This window comes from Otolemur garnettii, unplaced genomic scaffold (assembly GCF_000181295.1).
Source record: "Otolemur garnettii isolate 467f Iridium unplaced genomic scaffold, OtoGar3 scaffold00141, whole genome shotgun sequence".
Classification (NCBI taxonomy): Eukaryota; Metazoa; Chordata; class Mammalia; order Primates; family Galagidae; genus Otolemur; species Otolemur garnettii.
The window spans coordinates 1,524,605-1,539,286 of NW_003852536.1; the positions used below are offsets into that span (position 1 = coordinate 1,524,605).

At 41.7% G+C, this 14,682-nt stretch overlaps 2 protein-coding genes across 3 annotated transcripts in view; one reads left to right on the plus strand and one right to left on the minus strand.

Annotated features, from left to right (window-relative positions):
• CNST (consortin, connexin sorting protein) overlaps nucleotides 1-4,135 on the minus strand; it is a 79,966-nt gene extending 75,831 nt beyond the window's left edge. Inside the window, exon 1 of the mRNA XM_012810746.2 lies at nucleotides 4,045-4,135. The gene's annotated coding sequence lies outside the window, so the exon portion shown is untranslated. The remainder of the gene's footprint in view (nucleotides 1-4,044) is intronic.
• Nucleotides 4,136-10,545: 6,410 nt separating this feature from the next.
• TFB2M (transcription factor B2, mitochondrial) overlaps nucleotides 10,546-14,682 on the plus strand; it is a 17,098-nt gene continuing 12,961 nt past the window's right edge. For both annotated transcript variants that reach the window (XM_003798828.3, XM_023518559.1), the window contains exons 1-2: nucleotides 10,546-10,939; nucleotides 12,502-12,590. In XM_003798828.3, coding sequence (XP_003798876.1) covers nucleotides 10,630-10,939; nucleotides 12,502-12,590 — 399 coding nt within the window. In that variant the 5' untranslated portion in view covers nucleotides 10,546-10,629. The remainder of the gene's footprint in view (nucleotides 10,940-12,501; nucleotides 12,591-14,682) is intronic.

Below are 14,682 nucleotides of genomic sequence, written 5' to 3' on the forward strand. Positions count from 1 at the left end.
CATATTCCACCCCCTCTCACCCACCATGACCACCACCACCTACCACCTCAATCCATCACTTTTTAAAACAGAGATCTCCAAGGGTTCTGGGTTTTTGTAGTTACCCCATTTAGGATCTTGGGCTTAGGCTCAAGGCCTCTTTTTCTGTTCCTATGTGCCAGTTACAATAAAATTCAAGCCAATTGGATAAGTGCCACTCTGTTCCCCAAAAATAGCTGATTATAATATGTAACATTTATTGAACATTTAACGAATGTCAGGTACTGTGCTAATATTTTACATATTATTTTATTTAACTTTCATTGAACCTCTATTATTTCCCCCTTCTTATAAGATGAGGATACAGAATGAAATGCACATCTAGTGTTCAAAACGTGACAGGGTATTTCAGTTCTGCTAAGCTTATCAACTTGCGTAAGCTTATCTAGCAAGTAGTAGCAGAACTGAAATCTGAACCCAGCTGTCTGAATTTAGAGTGTACTGTTAATCATGATACACTTCTTAGTGCCCAAGTTGGTGCTAGATGCGTAGTCACGTCTGCTGAATAAACACTTTCTTCAGCGCGTAAGTTTGTTATGAGGAAACGCTGAGAACACTGAAGTATTTGGCAGGTTTTTATTTTTTTTGGCAGTTTTTGGCCGAGGCTGGGCTTGAACCTGCCACATCCGGTGTATGAGAGGCTCATGTCCTACTCCTTTGAGCCACAGGCGCTGCCCTGTATTTGGCAGTTTTTAAGAATAGAAATAATGGGCTCGGCGCCTATAGCCTACAGTAAGAGGCTAAGGCACCAGCCATATACACCAAAGCTGGCAGGTTCGAATCTAGCCCAGGCCTGCCAAACAACAACGACAACTGTAACCAAAAAAATAGGTGGGCGTTGTGGCAGGTGCCTGTAGTCCCAGCTACTTGGGAGGTTGAGGCAAGAGAATCGCTTAAGCCCAAGAGTTGGACGTTGCTGTGAGCTGTGATGCCATAGCACTCTAACCAGGGTGACAGCTTGAGGATCTGTCTCAATAAAAAACATATATAGAGAGAAATAATGTTGGATCCCAATTCCAGTCATGTTTTGCATCTGAATTACAATATTAAAACATATATCTTATTGTGAAATTGTAGATTTTCTAATGATAGCAAGATTCATGACATTAAGAGTTCGATAATTGTTACATTTGTTATCAGCGGTGAAACAGAATCCTCCTTGGCCAGATGTGGTGGCTCACATCTGTGATCTCAGAACTCTGGGAGGCTGAGGTGGGTGGATCGTCTGAGCTCAGGAGTTTGGCACCAGCCTGAGCAAGAGCAAGACCTCCATCTCTACTAAAAATAGAAAAACTAGCCAGGTATTGTGGCGGGTGCCTATTGTCCCAGCTACTCAGGAGGCTGAGGCAAGAGGATCCCTTGAGCCTAAGAGTGTGAGGTTGCTGTGAGCTAACGTGGTGTTCAACTCAACCCCAGGGTGACAGAGTGAGACTCTGTCTCATTAAAAAAAAAAAAAATCCTCTTTGAGAAGAACTTATAATCTAGCAGAGAGCACACATGTGGTAAGCAGTAAGACAGAATGAATAAATACTTAACAGAAAGAGGAAAGAGGAAAAGCTGACCAGCGATCTGCAAAGCCACAGGATGAGAAATGCACATTTTCTGGTAACATCAATTCACTCCAAAAATTGGGGGATGGGAGAAGGCAGCAGGTACTAATTTTTTTTTTATTATTATTATTTTTGGCTGGGGCTAGGTTTGAACTCCCCACCTCCGCCATATGGGGCCAGCACGCCCTACTCCTTTGAGCCACAGGTGCTGCCCTCCAGCAGACACTAATTTTTATGTGAAAATAAACATATCATAAAGCAGAATATAAAAATACAAAAATTCAAAAAAACTTTAAGTTCACATAAATAACTTGATGGAAATGTTTGTGTTTTAAGTCTATCATGAAGAGTGATCATAACAGCACAGCATGAGAATAACAGGAAACCTTTATATAGTGGCTTTCTTGATGCTGGGTATATAGCAAGTCCTTTATCCTCACAGCAATCCTGTTAGGTACAGTCAACTCCCTGTTATCCACAACTAAAGCAGCTGGCCCCCCAACAAGAGTTTAAAGTTGATGCACCACCCCTACATTTGCACATCATTCCCTCAGGACCCACGTGGTCTCTGTAACAGTTTTAAGTGTTAATGTATGCTACTTGACATTTAAAATACATGACAGTGAAGTTGAAAAGTGTATGACAGCCATTTAAATAAAATTGTATCCTGCATTCACAAAGCTATGTTATAATACAGTAAAACTGTGTTTCAGTAAGTAAAGTTTGTCTGTATTTGTCTTAATTTGCTTTGAATTAGTGTATTTCAATATTAACATCAAGTTAACACAGAGTTTATGGCATGGCGTGGTATAGTAGGGAATATAGAATCAGGCCTATTTTTAACAGTAAACAGAAATAGCAATTTCTCAAGCAACTGGAAATTGCATTTATCTGGAATCTACTAATTGCCATGGATAAGAGGGAGATTACTGTAATTATTATCAGCACCACTGCCTTATAAGTAAGCAAACTGAGGCACTACTAGGTTAAATAACTCACCCACCATCAAACAATTCTCAGAATTAGGCCTCAAACGTAGGCAGACTGGCTTAAGTCTGTGATAGGACAGACTCTACAAACGGGTTAAGTATTGAAGAGCTTGTATAAGTTAGAGGAAGGAGGAGAAGAACTGTGACAATATTATTCATATTTAGACTTAGAGGAGTTCAATTATAACTTGAGAAATCTACACGAAAACCTTTTCAGAGACCTTTTTTAATAAGCATTGTAATTTGGGGGGGTATCCAGGGGACACTGGCTCAAATTTGCTTATTAGAGTTTTTCTCAAGTTATTTTATGCACGTATATTTTTTCCCATTCCCAGTTTAAGCACTTGAAGCAAGAGACTGTGTCTGCTACTTTTTTTTTTTGCAGTTTTTGGCCAAGGCTGGGTTTGAACCCGCCACCTCCGGCATATGGGGCCGGCGCCCTACTCCTTTGAGCCACAGGCACTGCCTTGTGTCTGTTACTTCTTTACAGCCCTTAGGACAACACAGCCCCAGGCACATAAAGGGCACTTAATTAATGCTCGTTCAATTGCCCAACAATATTAAGTCCCTCTTTTACTACCTCTCACCTAAAGCAACAGATTTAGAAGAAATGGTTGTGTCAATTAGGATGATGTTTAAAATTTACTTAATAAAACCCACAAATATTATCTGGTAGGAAACAGAAATAGAGGAGAAACCAGAAAACAGCAAGTTATATTTGTCAGCAAAAGATTAAATATGATTAGGACAAGTCGGCAAATTCAAAAAAAGCAGCATGAATTAGTAAAAAAAAAAGGACTAATGAATCAAACTGATGGGCTCACTCTACTTTCTGACAGAGCAATGTAGGACAATTGTGAGTCTGTAATTGCAAATCAATCGCAAACTAAGAGACAAAAATATTTAAAGATATGTCAAAGAACTATTTAAATGCTTTCCTAAAATGGAGATGAGACGAATAGTATTAGGTCAGGGTCAAAATTATTTGATCCTAGCCTTTCCATTTTTGTTTCTTCAATTGCATTTTTACTTGAAAGGTTCACCATCTTAAGCTCTTGACTGGGTTTCTGCATTACAGAAAAATGTGAAAGATATAATTTGATACCCAGGCTAGAGTGCACTAGCATCATCAAAGCTCATTGCAACCTCCAACTCCTGGATTTAAGCAATCTTCCCACCTAGCCCTCTGTGTAGCTGGGACTACAGATATGCACCACCACACCAGCTAATTTGTTCATTTTTGTACAGATAGGGTTTCGCTATTGCTTAGGCTGGTCTTGAACTCCTGGCTTCAAGCAATGTTCCCACTTTGGCCTCCCAAAATGCTAGTAGTCCTAGCCAACAGAATATATTTTGATAGGGTTTGAGAGAAGAAAATGTTCCAGATTTGGCAGTTTATTCTAGGTTGGAAATCCTTAGAAAAGGACAGACCAATACAGGAAAAAAATTGTACCAGAGAAGGATACCTTCTAGTATCAGTGTCCTCAAAGTTTCCTTGCTCTTAGTTTCTTCTTGGCCAATCCATGAGACATCATCAGTAAGACGAAAGAGATCAATGGATTCTGACCGCTAAATTAAAGTTGCAGTTCAACTGCCAACAGAAAAAACATGAATTTCTTAGTAGCCATTCTTTTCCCTAGTAAAAATTCATTTACCCTTTTTCACTTTGGACCATTATTACTTTTTCCCACCCAAGAGAAAGGGTCTCACTCTGTTGCCCATACTGGAACGCAGTGGCACAGTGACAGCTCACTGCAGCCTGGAACTCTGGAGCTCACGCGATCCTGCCACCTCTATCTCCCAAGTAACTGGGACTAGAGGTGTGCACCACCACAATAACAAGTTTTTTTCTCTTTTGTAGAGATGGGGTCTCACTATGTTGCCCAGGCTGGACTGGAACGCCTGGTGTCAAGTGATCCTCCTGCCTGAAGTCTCTCAAAGTGCCCGGGATTACAGATGTGAGACACTGTACCTAGCCTACTATAATAGCGAAGAAAAGAAGAAAAGAGGTAAAGAATAAGACTTGTATTCCTACCCTCTCTCTTCACGTTTATAATAAAATATGACCTATTCTGATTTATCAGAATAAACTAAAGAGGAGAGGAAAAGCAGAATAAGCTATAGAGCTGTTTGGGGTATTATCTTTACAATTATACTTAAGAGTTAGAGGAAAATGGAAACTTTCCACCAAAGGCTAAGCAGGGTACATGGCTTCATACAAAGTATTAAGAAATACCACGGTTTTATACAGACTATTAAGAAATACCATGTTTTTATACAAAGTATGAAGAAATACTTTGAATGAAACATGGAAAGGACAGGAACAGTGGCTCACGCCTGCTAATCCTAGAACTATGAGAGGCCGAGGCAGGTGGATCACTTGAGCTCAGGAGTTCAAGACCAGCCTGAGCAAGAGTAAGATCCTATGTCTACTAAAAATAGAAAAAAACTAGCCAGGCATTGTGGCAAGCGCCTGTAGTTCCAGCTACTCGGGAAGCTGAGGCAAGAGGATAACCTGAGCCCAAGAGTTTGAGGTTGCTGTGAGCTGTGACGCCAAGGCACTCTACCATGGGAACAGAATGAGACTGTGTCTCAGAAAAAAAAAAAGTACACGCGAGCTTTGGTTATAAAGCATACATTCTTAGAATGTGTTTCCTCAGCCTAGATAAGTGTCCTAGAGCAGAATTTTTGCTAAGTTTTTTTGCCATAGAACAATACTCTTTGAAGCTTCCAGGAAGGCTAGCCACAGACACGAAGGTCAAAGTCTTGTTGGCATTCTCTTGGCAATCCTTAGGTTTTCCCAGGTACACAGCTGAGAAAGGAAGAATAAAAAGGAGGGAGGAATCAAAACATATGAAGCTATAACCAACCAAGAGGCCATATGATAGAATAACTAACCTCTTGAATTAAATATTCTTTTCCTTTAAGTTATTTTGAAACAGACCTTTCCCTGGCTAGTGAAAAGATAAGCTTTGGTGGCTATCCCAACTTATCAGATGAATTTTAAAACAAAAGTTCATATGCAATACTAATAAGACAAACTATCTTTTCCTAGTCACAAAACATTCATTAAATGATTAAAATAGGAAAGACACACAACATTACTTCTAATTTTGGCTCTTTAAAATGCTTACCCAATGCTACAGGTACAACCCTAATTGGTTGGCAGGACAATGAACTTCACAACAATATTTTTTAAACAGGTGGAGCAAAAAGGAATCCAGAATTGTATTTTGACAGACACACATTATCTTTCCTTTCCACTTTGCTAATGAGGATGAAAAATGGGAAGTCATAAGCACTGGCAGGGTGGAGTGGGATAATGGCAAAAAAGTTTCCATCATCCAGTATGTTAAAGTTAGAGTATGTAAAGTTAGAGTAGAATCTCAAAACTAGGACAAAACCAATCTAAGAAATCTCAAGTTAATATAAGACCAGAATTATGTGAATTTCTTTAAATAATATTACAAATGAATAATTACAAATATTTGAAAAACAAAAACTATCCCCTGGTTAAAAGGAAATATAATTTTCCCCATGGGAATGATTCCTAAATAAAGGAAAGGCTGTATTCACGTGAATCTTGAAGGCCCCAAACTGGAGAAAATGAGATATAACAGTATAATGAAATACATATATATGTATACATATAGTTAGAATTTCTCAATGAGCATATAATCCTTTTGGAGGCCATTTAAACCTCATTAGGGCTTTTTTAAAAATTGAAAACTGCCAAATTGTCAATTACTCGTCCTCAAATACCTACAGTAAATTTGCTAAGACTAATTTGTTAGAACCAAACAATGTATTTTCTTTATTATCCAGCTAAAATGGTGCCAACACACAGCCGTCTAGTTTTAAACACAAGAGAAAACACTATTATTTTCCTACAGAAAGTGCACGTCTCTCTCATGAAACAAGCAACACCCAATAACTATCCCTCTTGCACACATGTCTTTGATTATCTACTATTCCACACAGTGACCATACCATGCCAGGTTTATAACAATTAGATTTTATATTCAGAGTTTGTTTACTGCTTGGATAATTTATAATTTCTTTATACCATAAATTTTGGGAAGAGGGCAGGTCTCCTGTATTGAATTACACTGGATATTAATTAGGTCACACAGGCTAATTTTGACATTAAACATAGATATAAAACACTATAGCTAACGTAGAATTTAGTGAAGTTTATTAGAGCATAGGGGTCATGGGTAGGAACAATGATCCCCACTGCGGTGAGCTGCCTTCAGGGTTATCTTTTAGTTATATCAGCTCTGAACCAGAGATAGAACCCCATGCAATCACTGTCTCTGTTGCAAAAACAAGTTATAATACATACCTAGACAATATGTCAGTAACTTTACCAAAAATTGCCATATTTCCTTTAAAATTCTCCCTAGAGCGCACCACACAAGTTACCTCTTCTGTTCTACTCAGGTACCCAGTGTTCTAGAGCCATAAAACATACCCGCTTCCTTTCTAAACTTTGCTAAAAGATTTTACCTGTCTTGATAAAGAACACCATGATATAAATAAGCACATTTACAAAATTATGAACCATACCTGAAACTGAGAAAACTCTACAACCGCAGGTACTCTACCTGTATACAGTAAGGCTCAATCTTCTTGTAGGTCAAGTTCTTTCTACTTAATGCCCAAAGATTTAGTAGACAAAGACTCACACAATGCCTTGACACACTGTTGACGTGCAGATGTAAATAACCATAATATGACACCCCAGGAAATGACTGAGCATTCCATTCATCTTAGGTCCCTCACTAAACAAGCATGGGGCACAATGTTAACACAGTCAACATGAAGAGGAAGAGACCTCTTTGAACTCATTTCCTGCATAGGAACTCCTCAGTTTGAATGTCACAGCATTACAGAAACAGGCTTTTTAAATTTGCCCCATAGAATCAGACTCTCAAGGCTTCTGACAATCCTATAGCTATGTGGTAGCCATTAGGTATACGGGACTACTGAGCACTTGAAAGGCGACTAATCCAAATTGAGATGTGCTATAAGTATAAAATACCAGATTTTATGGATTTTGTATAGGATAAAGTTAAACATTTCATTATTAACTTTTAAAATTAAATTCACGTTGGAGATGATATACATAGGAGTAAATAAAATATATTATTAAAATTATTTTACCTGTCTCTTGTTACTTTGTTAATGTAACTACCAGGAAATTTTGAATTACTTAAATGGCTTGCACCCTGTTTCTACTGAACCGTGTTGCTATAGGCATACAGCCTTAATTCTGACACCAAACAGTAATTATCACTTGCTATTTCATAATTAAAGTTGTCATTTAAAAGCCAAAATAAAAAGCAGCATTTTCCCCTCCACCAACTTAACTGAGATAACTTAATAAGAAAAATAACTTTGAAATATTGTAAAAAGTATTGGTAGAATCGCTTCATTCTGGCATCACTTTAGAGAAAGATTACTTCAAAAAGGCAAAAACAACACAGGATACAAAAAACACAACTGTTAAGAAAGTAAGATTGTTAAGTAAGACTGTTAAGACAGCCCCATATACCGAGGGTGGCGGGTTCGAACCTGACCCTGGCCAAACTGCAACAAAAAATAGTTGAGTGTTGTGGTGGGCGCCTGTAGTCCCAGCCACTGGGGAGGCTGAGGCAAGAGAATCACCTAAGCCCAAGAGCTGGAGAGCTGTGATGCCACAGCACTCTACTGAAGGCAACAAAGTGAGACTCTCTGTCTCAAAAAAAAAAAAAAAAAAAGAAAGAAATACTGCGCACTAACCAAGTTTTCCTAATAAAGTTTAAATGTTGATGATAAGGTTTATCTTAAAAGTGAAATGGATATTTTTTCATTTCTAGCACCTGGGACTTCAGAAAAATAAGATGTCTAAGATTCTAGTATTCAAACACCTTCAACCACAAACAAGTGAACCAAAAACAGTATAAAAAGGAGAATGATTATAAACTAATTCTCTTTCCCAAAACCATAAGAAAATAACACCATTCAACACCATTCAAAACCAAATAAAAAACTCTATCAGTTTCTCCAGGACAGAGTAGACCAACTTCGGTCCAGACATTATTAAATTAGAAAATATTTAAAATAAGTATTTCTTTTACCCACCATTTTTAAATTTTAAAATAAGTATTTATAATTTTTTTTAACCACAGTTTCTTTTTAAAAGTATATTTCAAAAGTGAGAAACAACACATTTCTATGGGTGAACCATGTCCTTCCTATACCGTGAGACACCATTCTACTTTATTTGATTTTGAAGTATTTAGGCCTCTAGGGCTTTGGGGGAGAAAATCTAGTGTATTTCTGAATAGAATATACGAAAATGTTTTTTAAGGGGAGAGGGAGATACTCTTCAGTAAATGATGAGGGGGCTTTTTCAGGTGTTCAGAGGATGCAAAAGTCACTTCTAGAAAATTATCAAGAGGAAACTGTATTTTAGTAAGGATTGAGGACATTAAGAGCAATGAGTGAGTGCCCGGGGCTTCTACAACAGCTGAGTAGATACCTTCTATGGTGTCCTAAGACATTTACAATCCAAAAAAGGCCATGCCTGTCTGTCAGTTCTTTATCTGTCTGAGCTTCATCAGCGGAGTATAATCTTTAGACTACGGCCAGGTGATACATTCGTCAGACACCTTTTCCTTGTGCACCTAAATGCCAAGCTCAATTACGCTCCCAGTAGAGTAAGCAGAAAGGATTGTACATATTTTTTAAAACAGGGAGTTGATTGGCTGCAGTTTCCTGCCTTGGTAGAAGGATAATGGGTAAAGCTCTTTCTCAGTATGATCCTCAAACACTGAAATCACTCTCCAAGAATCGGGTCTTCTATCATCGTCCAGTAGATAAAAAGACTGCCAAAATTTCCATTACTGCAGCCTATTTTTAGTCTTCGGAATTGCTTTTAAATCGCCTTCCACAGTACAACGTGTTTGACTAAGTTGATACAGGCGATAAAATAAACATCCAGAGATCTTAATCTGTCTATGTTTACGAAAGCATTTTAAGCTTCTAAACCTTAATTTTAAGTCTTTCAAACACAAATGAAAAATGAAAAATCAAGGTAAACATTGGCCAGGAAGGAGCAACCAAAGGGACACACCAGGTGTTTCTTGATACCCAAAGAGGTAATGGTAGAGGGGGACCAGGTACGGGGGAGAAATGAAAACCACCCACAAGGTGGAGAGACCGAGCTGCCGGCAACAGGACAGAAAGGAACAGAGACACAGGGGAAGCCGCAGGCTCCTGAGAAGCTGGGTTAGGAACGACTTCTGGGGCCAGTGCCCCAGGGAGCCAGAAAAAAATTGGCGCGATGCGCAGGGATAAGAGACCCACAGGGGCTGCAGAAAAGAGGAAAACAGGCGAGCAGAGAGGGGGCGGAGGTGAGGGAACCCGACTACACCTAACCGAGGGCAGAGGCGGCGCTGTAGGAGGACAGCGCAGGGGGAGGAGCGAGGGGCTCCCGGAGGCTTTCCATCCCCGCCGCGAGCCGGCGGGTCCCCTGCACCCCGCTCTTCCTCTCCTCACCTGGGAATCGGAGGCGATAGGACGGCTACCGCCGAGCGCCAGGTCTGTTTCCAGCCCCGCTGTCTGACATGGCGGCCGACGCGCTGTCACAGAGCTTGCACGGGTCTCCCGCGGCTCCGGTGGAGGAGACACCTCTTGCCTTTCCGCCCCGCCTCCCTCTGCGCACCCCTCGCGGCCGGCCAGCTGGCGGCAGGCGGCCCGCGACCGCGGAGCATAGAGCGCGAGCGGCTAGAGAGGCAGCGCCGAGAGCGGACGACCATAGAGTACGCGAGCGGACACCACCCGGGCTGATTAGTCCACTCGCAGGCCGTGGGCGCTGAGCCGGGACGGAAGCGGAAGTGAAACAGAAGAGCCAGAAGGATGGTTGTTCGCATGCGCAGTGTACTGTTGACTTCCGTCTTGCCTGGTGCAGCCTCCGGAAAATGCTGCACGTGGAACACTCTACTTGGAGTGGACCGAAGTAATGAACCTGGGTGATCCTTGGGGTCGACTGTAGAGGCGAGGACATGTGGGTTCCAGTGGTGGGGCTTCCTCCTCGGCTGATGCTGTCAGCCTTGGGAGGCGCTGGTCGCTTTTGCCTTTTGGGGTCCGGAACGGCGACGCGAAAGGACTTGCCATCGCGGAACTGTCGCGGCTTGTCTGAGTCCTGCCCACAGGAGTTGCCCTATCCGGATTTCAACGAATCGCCCTCTGTGGTGTCCAAGTGCCGAGGAGAACCCAAGCGCTATATAAGCAGTCGGAAATTGGCCGAGACCGTGGCCCATATTCTGCAGCGGAGACGAAGAACTCAACAACTATTACTGGAGTGCAATCCAGGTGAGTCCACCTGGATTGCATTTTTTTGAAAGTTCATCACTTCTGCGAACTTTTGTTGATCATCCTTTGGGTGGTATTTAGGACACTGCTCTTTCCTTCAGGCAGCTTAATTGGAGAGTGTCTGCTTTGACAATGGCACCACAAAATATTTCTATAGCAATTTGCACTTTACACAATACTTTGATAAAATATGCTCTTAGACGGGCGGCGCCTGTTGCTCTGTGAGTAGGGCGCCGGCCCCCTATATCGAGGGTGGCGGGTTCAAACCCAGCCCCGGCCAAACTGCAACAAAAAAATAATCGGGCGTTAGCTTTCACCATATCATCAGAATAATTGCAAGCCCCACCATCCACAATATAAAATGTTATATCATTCCGTGCATCTCCTATAAACCATAGCAAGATGCTGACAACACAAGATTTTTAGACTGTCCGAATCCTAGTTTTTTTTTTTTTTTTTTTTTGACACCGTCTCACTGTGTCACCCTCGGTAGAGGCTGTGGCTTCACAGCTCACAGCAACCTCCATCACTTGGGCTTAAGCGATTCTCTTGCCTCAGCCTCCCGAGTAGCTGGGACTACAGGTGCCTGCCACAACGCCTGGCTATTTTTTGCTGCAGTTGTCATTGTTTAGCTGGCCTGGGCTGGGTTGGAACCCGCCATCCTCCGTGAATGTGGCTGGCGCCGTAACCACTGTGCTACGGGCGCCGAGCCTGAATCTTCATTTTTTTTTTTTTTTTTAAAGACAGAGTCTCACCTTGTTGCCCTTGGTGGAGTGCAGTGGCATCACAGCTCACAGCAACCTCCAGCCCTTGGGCTTAGGCGATTCTCTTGCCTCAGCCTCCCGAGTAGCTGGGATTACAGGCGCCCACCACAATGCCGGGCTAATTTTTTTTTTTTTTGAGACAGGAGCCTCAAGCTGTCCCCCCTGGGTAGAGTGCAATGGCATTTCAGCTCACAGCAACCTCCAACTCCTGGGCTCAAGCGAGTCTCCTGCCTCAGCCTCCCAAGTAGCTGGGACCACAGGTGCCCACCACAACACCCGGCTATTTTTTGGTTGCAGCCGTCATCGCTGTCTGGTGGGCCCAGGCTGGATCGAACCCACCACCTTGGGAGTACGTGGCTGGCGCCTTAGCCACTTGAGCCACAGGCACCAAGCCCTGAATCTTAATTTTTTAAAGCACTACAGTCAGTTTTCTTTACATTTGACAATATCTAATGGTTAAAGGATGGTTAAAGCATCCAGATTGTCCATAAGTGGTAGGCTCACAGTATTCCTTGTTGGATGTTTTTCTTCTAAGAGGTAGTGAAATACTGTGATTAAGACTTCAAGTTTTGCAACTGATAAAGTGGTTTTAAAGCCAAGCTACACTACTTCCCAGTTGTGATAATCAAGTCAAGTGCCTGTATGTATCTATTCCAGTTTCCTCACATATGAAAAGGAGAGTAACATGGACATACAAAATTAGGTAATCAACGTAAAGATACCTAATAAAAGTTTGACATGGAAAGAAATTACATTGTTTCTCTTACTGGCAAACTTTTTGTTCTGTTAATTTACTAGGTCCTGGAATCCTGACTCAGGCATTGCTTGAAACTGGTGCCACAGTGGTTGCCCTTGAAAGTGAAAGAACATTTATTCCACATTTGGAGGTATATTTTCAATTGCTAAAAGTGTATTATGATTCAGTCAGCTGAATTTCTGAATGTCGTAGGGGAGTGGAATAAAACACATTGTTTTTATAGAATATCTTTTAGGGGTCATGTCTTTTTTTTTGTTTGTGTGTTTTTTTGCAGTTTTTGGCGGGGGCCGAGTTTGAACCTGCCACCTCCGGTATATGGGGCTGTCGCCCTACTCCTTGAGCCACAGGTGCCACCCAAGGGGCCATGTCTTAAATATCTTTATTTATTTATTTATTTATTTATTTATTTTAAGAAATAGAGTCTTACTGTATCTCCCTTGGTAGAGTACCGTGGTGTCATAGCTCACAGCAACCTCCAACTCCTGGGCTTAGGTGATTCTCTTGTCTCAGCCTCCCAAGTAGCTAGGACTACAGGCGCCTGCCACAACGCCCCGCTGTTTTCTGTTGCAGTTTGGCCAGGGCTGGGTTTGAACCCACCACCAGTATATGGGGCTCGTGCCCTACTCACTGAGCCACAGGCGCTGCCCTTAAATATCTTTCTCATACTCAGTGACAGAAACCCAGTAAATATTCAATACTTGTTGAAAGACAGATTTGGAATTCTGACACTTGTTTTCTAGTTCTGTCTCTGCTACAGACGTTGAATAAGTGTGGAGTGTGTAACTAATGTTGTTACACTTGTTTCCTCATCTCTGCTAGGCTATGCTGTAAGCCTACCTTCTGTGAGTTTGGAATGAAACTGGAATGAGGGCTAAGATTAGGTTCAGGGGTGTCCAACCTTTTTTTTTGGCCATGCTTTGGAAGAATAAGACTTGTCTTGGGCCACACAATAAATACACAAACACTATGCCTGTAATCTTATCCAAGGCGGGTAGATTTCCAGAGTGAGACCCCCTCTCTACTAAATAAAAAATAGCCAGGCAAGTGCCTATAAATCCCAGCTACTCATGAGGCTGAGGCAAGAAGATCACTTAATTCCAAGAGTTAGAGGTTTTTGTGAGCTGTGATGCTATGGCATTCTATCCAGGATGGCAGAGTGAGGCTCTGTCCCCTCCCCCTGCAAAAAATACACAAACTAACAAAAGCAGATGAGCGAACGAAAAGGTCTGTGCATACTGTTCTCGATATTGGACACCACAGACAAGCAAAACAGTCCTCAGCTAATCTGCATGTAGGGCGCAAGTTGGACACCTCTGAAAGCCTGAATTTAGCTATGGGTATCAAACCTGTAAAATCATTTTAAACCTTATGAAATACTAACAGAATTTTCTATGCATGTACACAGTGTACACAGCACAAACATATTACTCTCTTCTGATTTTTTTTGTAAATGGAAATAAAGTTTATGAAGTCTGCAGCTCATTCTTGCCTTCACTACTGAGGTCTCTACTGGTACTAGCAGATGAGCAAATCAGCATTGTGAGAAGAACTAGGTATATTGGACTTCTTCCAGTGGACAAGTTCTGTGGTTGCCTCTGTCTTTAGAAAAAGTAAATGGAAAATTGAAGGGAAGATGGACAGGGATCTACACAATAAACTAAGTCCATTTGGCAGATAACTGACTAGATTACCCTCAGATAAAAGAGACACTCTCTTGGCCCTGTCTGCTTTTTTCACTTTAATATTATAATTGTTTTTTCTTTTTCTTTTTTCTCTTGGCTGGGGCTGGGTTTGAACCCGTCACCTCCAGCAGATGAGGCTGGCGCCTTACCCTTTTGAGCCACAGGTGCCACCCTGTAATTGTTTTTTCTATCATGAAACGTATTTCGTTTCTTCTTCTCCTGACCACTATGTAGCTCACTGCCAGGTGTGATATCCTTATCTTTGCCTGGGGCTCCGAGTACTCACTATTGAGTAATTAGAGATGGATATCAAGAAGCTTTTTGAACAGTTGAAGCTTTTATGAATAAAATAGAAGGATAAGGCCCAGGGCGGTGGCTCACGCCTATAATCCTAGCACTCACGGAGGCCAAGGCGAGTGGATTGCCTGAGCTCACAAGTTTGAGACCAGCCTGAGCCAGAGTGAGACCTCTTCTCTAAAAAAGTAGCTGGGCATTGTGGCGGACACCTTTAGTCCCAGTTACTTGGGAGACTGAGGCAAG